We start from the raw sequence: 8,170 nt of genomic DNA, 5'->3' as shown, positions 1-8,170 counted from the left end.
TATTATATATATATTATATTATATTATGAAATAAAATTCCCAAAAATATAAATTATACATCAAATGAAAGCGTATTCTATAAGCTTTCTTTGTTTTTAGAAACATTTTTCTGTATAATTTACAGAAAGTTCCCAAAAATCCACCAGAACGACGTATACTCAAAAAAAGCAAAAAACCTTGTTACACTGCAAAAGAATCCGGTATTCAAGGGTTTGCACTACAAAAGAATCCGGTATCCAGAGGGTTAAGTTTTATTATTTTTATTATTCCTTTATACTGTTTGTGTACTCACAGTTTGTAAATAGAAATTGGTTAAATAGTATGATTCTTGACACTGACAGTAGCATATGTCTAGTTAATGTTAGGCAAACATGACAAGTCTAGTTAATTTATGCTATATAATCTTGCCTTACTTTGAATGGCATACAGTTTAATACTATGGAAATATATATATGGGAAAATAGTAACTGTTTAATAAAAATAAATAACCATGGCAGAATAACAATTCACATTTTAACTAGAAATAACAATGGCAAAGAGGGACAACTAAAATGATTATTTAGCAAATAACTATGGCAAAAGGGCACTACTACTTCGTTTATAGCAAATAACATGGCAAAAAGGTTTAACTGCACAGTTTACTCGAATCAACTGTGTTCACTAAGCAAACAACAACTTACTTTTCCATCTAAATCTAACTATATAATACATTTTCTAAATATTTTATTAGAATATAAAAAAAACCCAATATTATCATTACTTGAATTTGGATTATAGAGAAGAATTGCTAATAAAAATAATAATAATAGGCCTAATTTATATTGTAATGTACATGACTTAAAATATATATTTATTATTTTACTTTGTAAATAAAATTAAAAACCAATTTATATAAAATAATTGTAATGCTAAACAATAGTTCTATTTCACATACGCATACATCCTTCACGCAGTGGCGTAACGCCTATGCACTCTTGTACGGAGCCCCAGACCCATAGGGGTCCCTAAGCCCCCTACTCATAGGATCCTCGACCTAGCACCTTGAGCCAAAAAGGCTTTGATGATACATAACAGCATACTATTGTTAATTCTCTTTCTCGTTTGTATACTTGGTTAGCCTATACATGGGTTTTTAATCATTTGTAATTTTAGTATTTATTATTTAATGCGTTTCTTTGGTATTATTGTACATTTATTTGATATTTCATGCATGACTAACATAATTATGAAATATATTGAATGTTATTTTTGAATAATCTGACTTAAAATTGCGTTGAAAGTAACTAAACTGTGTACTTATATCCTTTTGCCAAAGTTTGTCAACATGTCTTGAATCAGAAAACCCGTGGCAAAAGGGCATAACTGACATTTTAAGCACAAAAATCAATATTTAAAGAAAAAATGTGTGCCACTGGAAGAGACATTATTTGTCTATTTGAATACATTACCCATGAAATCAAATACTAAAACACATTTTAGGGCTAAATAAATTACATGTTTTGCTTAATATCTCCAAAACAGCAAATTGCCAGTTATGCATTTTGCCATGGGAGGGCAATAAGAATTAGATGTTATAATTTTGTAATTATGGTCAAGTGCATGTTTGCTCTTTTGTTTTGTTTGTATCATTATAATTATACTGCTGCTGCTGCTACAAAGATACTTTATTCATCCCACTATGGGTAAATTTCATGGCTGTATACAACAATATGGAAAAGCATAAGATTATTTACTAATAGTGATAATAAAAATAATATTAGTAATAATAATAACAATAATAATAATAATATTAATAATAATAGTTAAGATATACCATATTCGAATTAACTTGTTATTAATCAATACTGGCCACCACCACTAAAAACCCTCTACCTCTGATGTTTACTATTAAAGTCCCTAATTCCTCTGGGGAGGAAGGAGAGATGATGGCGCTCTGTAGAGCCCTGCGGTGGCCTCAGTCTACCGCTACGTTCAATGTAACAGTTGGCAATATCTGGATGAAGGGGGTGACTTACATCAGCACATATCAAACAGAACTTCTTGCACAACCGTTCGCGGTAGACTGAGTCCACCACGGGCAGCTCACACCCAACCATCCTAACTGCCTTCCTCACCAGTCTATCTATCCTATCCCTATAATAATAATAATAATATTATAATAATACAATAATAATATTATTATACATAACTATAATACTTTGATGTGGTAATTATTAGTTGTGTACAAATAGTTTTTAAAAAATAATAGAAACCAACTAAAATACTGTTGTATTCTGCAGTCCATCTACGTACAGTAATTCACAGGGATATCCAATACAGCTTTCCTCAAAAGTCACTCAAGAGAGAAAATAGGGCCACGATCCAGTGAACAATCTGGTAATGATGCAATGTGCAAGGAGAATGGGAATATATCTTTTTCTTTTCTCGCTTCCCTCGTCCTTAAATCATATGTGATATTTTTACCAAAATAGATTTCATTTTAGTAGAGGGAACTGACCCAACAACTTAGCCTTCTGCGAGTTTTAATTATCATATTTCGCGATCATAAGCTAAGATCGGGATTATGTTAAAGATGCTTTAATGTTACTACTATCTCCAAAAAAAAGATCATAACCTTGAGGGTACACTGACATTAGTAAATGTTACATGCCGGCTTAAATACAAAATCAAGCCTAGCCTGTGCCTATTTTTTTTTGTTATGCTCACGCACGACTGGTTACTCACGCATGACTGGTTACTCACGATTTTCTAGTCGGTACTATCTAGGCCTACAGGTCCTCCCAGGAGTTTAATGCCATGTCCTCCGAATAAGACGTGTATATTTGGTTGACTATGAAAATTTAGATAAAGAAAATAGCTCATCATATTACAAACAAAATAGTTTGTAATATGTAATTGCTACATTTTAAATAAATCTGGCAGTATGCAACGCCCCCCCCACCCAAAAAAAAAGCAACGCTAGGACTAGGAATTAATTTGCTGTAAATAGTATTCATATGTTTCTAATATTAAGCGATAGTCTGCTGCAATACTGGAAGTTTTATTGTTCTTAATGGTTTTAACTTTTATAAATAACTTTTTAATAACACTTTTAAGACAATTTATTAAGGTTTTAGCTCTAATTTAATTCTAACAATGGTCAGTTGCAATACTGCAGTACTCAATAATTTTATCTTTAGTGTTTTAACTTTTTTAAGTGTTTTACTGTTTTAAGACATTTTATTAGGTTTTAAATTTTGAACAGTTTTTCCATTTTATTATTCATTGTCAATTGTATGTCCGACTTTATGAAACTTCTTGTTAAACTTCAGCTCTGTATGTATACAATTTATATTTTTGTCATCTGCCAAGCAATAAAAATTTGTTGAATCTTCTTTCATTAAGAAAAATACAGCTATCCTGAGGCCGAGCGTTGCGCGCAGCCATAACAAAAACTTGAGCATTGCTTGGAGATAACACCACATGGATAAGCAAGTCAATTTTCAATTGCTGTATAAATTTTTTCTATAATGATTAATTACCGTGAGTTATCAGTAAAACTTTCACTTTCATATGATTATGTGTACCGTATAGTGTTTTAGGAGAAGGCCTTACTAGAAATCTCGCTTTTGAGCAATTCTAAGTCACTTTGTGTCCTGGATATCACCTGTTCATAGTACTTTTCCATCTGATTTTGTCTGTCCTTAGTCTTGTTAATTGTGTACTCCTGAAATACTCTCTCCTGATGAACCTAGAAAATGAAATATTCATGATGTATTTCATAAATATTTTTTTTTGACTTTCCATTTTATCGGGTGTTATAAGCAGTGGTTATAAGGCTTACGCAGTAAAACACACTAGAATTAGGGATGTATACCTGAGATTAGATATCTAGCAAAACACCTTTTATTCATCATCACACACTTATGAAGTAAATAACAAAATAATCATAATAATATTTCATTTTTTTTTCTTATTAACTGGTTTTAGGCCAAAGGCCAACAATTGCCAAGCAGTGAACTTATACCATATTCAGACCAGACTTGCATTGCAACCGGTTGCGATTTAATCGGTGGTAAACAGTTGTAATTCAAATTGTTTGCAACCATTCGCAAACTTTGACAGCATTCAGGCACCTTTTTACTTTGATACTTTACATCACTAGCGACGATATAGGTCGTCCTGTTTTCTTTGACCTCAGCCAACCAGTGCCTGTGTAATCCGTTACGGTCGGATTCTGTGGTAATCGGGAGTAAAAAAGATTGTAGCACCCAATCGCAACGGGTAACAATTGCGAAATCGATTACTTAGACTACTATTGGTGAGCTTTCAGACACAATTTTACTTTGCAATTGGGTGCGATTGGGTTTTGCAATTGCTACAACCGATCGCAATGCAAAGCTAGTCTGAATGGGGTACAAGTCACTATTCAAGGACTTCATATTTATCTAAAAATTTGCTTTACGGTTTGCATGCATTGTACTCGCAGTCAAAGTAAAAATACACTCATTGAATACACCTGGAATAATACGCAAGGTAAAAGACCTTTTGTATACAGATCACAGTCTTAGCCAGTGAGCCGTCTTTTGGATGGCCTACAATTATTTAGGACGGCCACTTTTACCGTGACGGCTTGAATGGCAATGTCCACCTCGGCATAGCCTAATTGGGCCTGGTCTACTTTTAAGTTAGCAAATTCTTTTTATTCTTCAAATCGAACGTTACATTAAACTAAAGCTAAATCATATTTACATTTGATAAAAACAGCATTTGTTGATCGAATGTTACATTATTTTTGTACTAATATTTGGTGGGGAGTCCCAAAGATGGACGTGGCCCACCCATTGGCTCAGTACCACACCCACTCGCTTCCATTTTGGACGGCCTATTTTGTTTTCCTGGCTAAACCCCTGATCTACTAAATTATGGAATAAACTCCCAAATCATATTAAAACCAGCTTTAAATCTACGACACTTTCAGCTTTTAAGCATTCTATTTAATATCCTCAATTATACCATCTTATTTTAACTACATTTTCTCTTACCTTGCATATCCATATATTATATAAATATTCTGAACCACTTTGGAAATCAGTACTTGAAAGTGTGTATTCAGTATAAAGAAAGAATAAATAAAATAAAATAAAGTCTCATTATGAGGCTTAGGGAGTGGAGTTGTTTTGGTCGTAAGAAAAAATCCTGTTTCCATGACAGGAATTAAACCCAGAACCCTATGATTGGAAAGGCAAGCTCCACACTAATAGTTAACAATTCAATTTCCATTTGTATTTTCATTTACTGTATTGCAAAGAAAATGTTGATATGAAACGCAGATTGTTATTTGTGTTATATGAAAACAAACCTGATATGTCCAGAAAGCGATAGCCCTTGCAGAAACTTCTAAGACGACTTCTGGCCTTTGACCTGCAAGTACCATGGACTTGTACTGCTCGCTTGGTGACAAGTCAATGCGGATGATGTCTAATTTACTTGACAAGTTTGATTCACCTTTATTTTAGATTAAAAGAAATATTCTGTTAAAATTTACACTTGGCAGCTATTTGGGTGCTGGCTTGGAACCTTCATCTTTGTTTTACTCTCACATTTCCAACATCTCTACACTTGGTTTTACAGCACATCAGTGCTTTAGGCAGCGAGCCATATAGCTGTGATTCTTAGGCTGATTTTGAATAAACATGGCCGATTTTCACCTCTAAACACACGGCTTTGCGATAGGCCATACTATTACATTTGCCAAAATGAACTATCAAAAACACTGCCGATTATTTGCAGCCCGGGTATGGTAAATACGAAAAACCATGCTATTAACTTTGAAAGGAAAAAAAGAAAATCTCTAAACGTAGTGTTTTTACGCAAACCATGCAGTTGATAAGCCAGACACTGATCGTTCAATGACCTGTTTGCTTCTGCCCGCTAATTGGTTAATTTTTTTGTGGGGTCATGGATGGCCAAACATGTGCTTGGTTGTGATGTGACAGCTTGCGGACAGGAACAAGCACAGTGTAAACGGATCAACTTAATTAAACAGATTTATTAAATCAAATGAAACACCCTCATGGTCTTGTTTAGAGTCAAATCTAAATAAATCTTAAACAAATTTAAATTTCATTCTCTACAAATTTCCTCCATAATTAGCAACATATATGTTTTGAGGAAGGAGTGAAGATATGCATTTGTAATTTACACAGATCATCATGAGTTTTTTGCACAGTGTGTGACCTTCTTAAACACTGTGAAAACAATCAATGACAATTAAGTGATAAAAAGATTTATTAAACCATGCCTCACTCCTCAGTTGTTTAATAGCCTGGTTCACGTCAAACTTATATCTAGATACATTCAAGTTTGACAGTAAGAACTTTAGCAAAACATGACGTTTAAACTTACAACAAAAAAGTTCTTTACGGTAGGCCAGCGAGCGAGTGACATTTTTACATATGTCACGGTATTCGTTCAAATGTTATATTTCTAATTCATAGTTTATTATTTGTTAAGTATTATTGTTTTAAAAACAAACTTAAAAATTATAATTAGATGTAATTTGTATTTCAATAACAGAAAAAATTTGTATACCTAATTTTAAATTAGTTTTGTTACAACAACTTTACGAGTTGTTTTACAGTCAACAACAACATGGCGTTATCTAGCGGCGGACATGTGCCGAATGTAATAAAGTTTTGTTATCACGGTGAAGAAATCACTTGAAGCGCCAAATGAAGTTACAAAGGCTAGATTATGTATAGTTTTAAACAGTATAACAACAAAAATATTGCTAAAAAACTTGCGTCTGACCTTGGTTGAATGAAAGACATACGAGAAGTTACTGGTTTTACCAGTTCTTATTCTACTCGTCCGAACGGCCGTCGGAATTAGCCCCAAGGCTATTATTAGATTACACATGTATTTGGGTTTACGTCCAAACACGGACTTAGAGTTTTTTGCACAGTGTGGGACTTTCTTAACTACACTGTGTATGTTGTAATTTCGTATACGTTGACTCAACACAGACACTGGACTCACGTACGTCTAGTCTCTACGATACCTGTTTAATGAGTGTCTCAGCATATCTACATACTGTCGTACAATGATAATATAGAGGGCTCACTACATCCCCCGTTCTTTAAGTCAGATTATTACTGTCGTGAAATTATATTTTCTATTGAACATTAATGCATTAAGTATCTCCGTAGACCACTAACTTTATAATAACTATTCTAACAAACTTTACTAATACTACTAACTCTAACAAATGGATCAACCATATTGTTGTCAACATTATTCAGGACCTGTGACAAACTTGTCTGAATTGTAACATGAGTAATGGTATGAACATTTAGGATTACATGACTATTAGTGATTAAATTCATGTATTTACATGCATCTGTCTCTTATACACATCTAGATGTGTATAAGAGACAGGTTTAGGAGTGTCGGCTTCAACTGTGTTTCCTTGATTTGGTTTATTTTGCTGATTTATGACTTGTTTATGTGCCTGTTTATTTGTTTGTGAATCAAGGTTTTCGTTCTGTGGTTCGCTATGGGTTGGAGTTTTCCCAGTATTGTGATTGGGTGCGTCTTCTTGTGTTTTTCGTAAATGTAGCGATTTCGTCTGTATGTCCCTTGTTGTGTTTCTACGAGGTAGGATCTTTCATCTAATTGCTTCGCTACCATCGCCTTTTCCCAATGCTTGTTTCCTCTCACTAACGGTTTCATTCTAACAACATCTCCTTCATCTAACGGTTTTAAATCTCTTGCTTTACTGTCATAATTCTCTTTCATCTTAACTTGTTTACGGCGCATGTTCTGCAACTCGTCGTGTACTCGTGGTTTTAGAAGTGTCGTTGTGGTTGGTAGGAGTGTGCGAGTTCTCCTGTTCATCAACCTTTGGGCTGGACTAAAGGTTGATATGTTAGGCCGAAAAAGAACGTCATAAAAGCAACCGTAGCATTTCACGGCCGAGCACAAAGAGAAGGTGAGCCCTTCAATAAATTCTTAACGGATTTACGAGTCCTCGTAAAGCGTTGTGAATACAACGACGAGGATAGGATGCTGAGGGATGCCATAGTAGTCAAGGCTAAAGAGCATAAAGTAAGGGAAAAATGTCTAGACGCAGGGGACGAGTTGACACTCGAAAAAGCGATTAGCATTGCCCTTAATTACGAGACCTCCC

At 34.1% G+C, this 8,170-nt stretch overlaps 1 protein-coding gene across 2 annotated transcripts in view; it reads right to left on the bottom strand.

Annotated features, from left to right (window-relative positions):
- Positions 1 to 8,170, bottom strand: part of LOC117103428 (E3 ubiquitin-protein ligase CCNB1IP1-like) — a 47,943-nt gene that overhangs the window by 31,474 nt on the left and 8,299 nt on the right. For both annotated transcript variants that reach the window (XM_033243967.1, XM_033243968.1), the window contains exons 3-4: positions 5,342 to 5,487; positions 3,595 to 3,730 (exon numbers count right to left, since the gene is read on the bottom strand). In XM_033243967.1, the coding sequence (XP_033099858.1) occupies positions 3,595 to 3,730; positions 5,342 to 5,487 (282 nt within the window). The remainder of the gene's footprint in view (positions 1 to 3,594; positions 3,731 to 5,341; positions 5,488 to 8,170) is intronic.

Source organism: Anneissia japonica, unplaced genomic scaffold, assembly GCF_011630105.1.
Source record: "Anneissia japonica isolate Jap-2015-1 unplaced genomic scaffold, ASM1163010v1 scaffold1272_len640109_cov177, whole genome shotgun sequence".
NCBI lineage: Eukaryota > Metazoa > Echinodermata > Crinoidea > Comatulida > Comatulidae > Anneissia > Anneissia japonica.
Note: the sequence above shows the minus strand (reverse complement) of the source record. Positions and strands in the feature narration are given on the sequence as shown.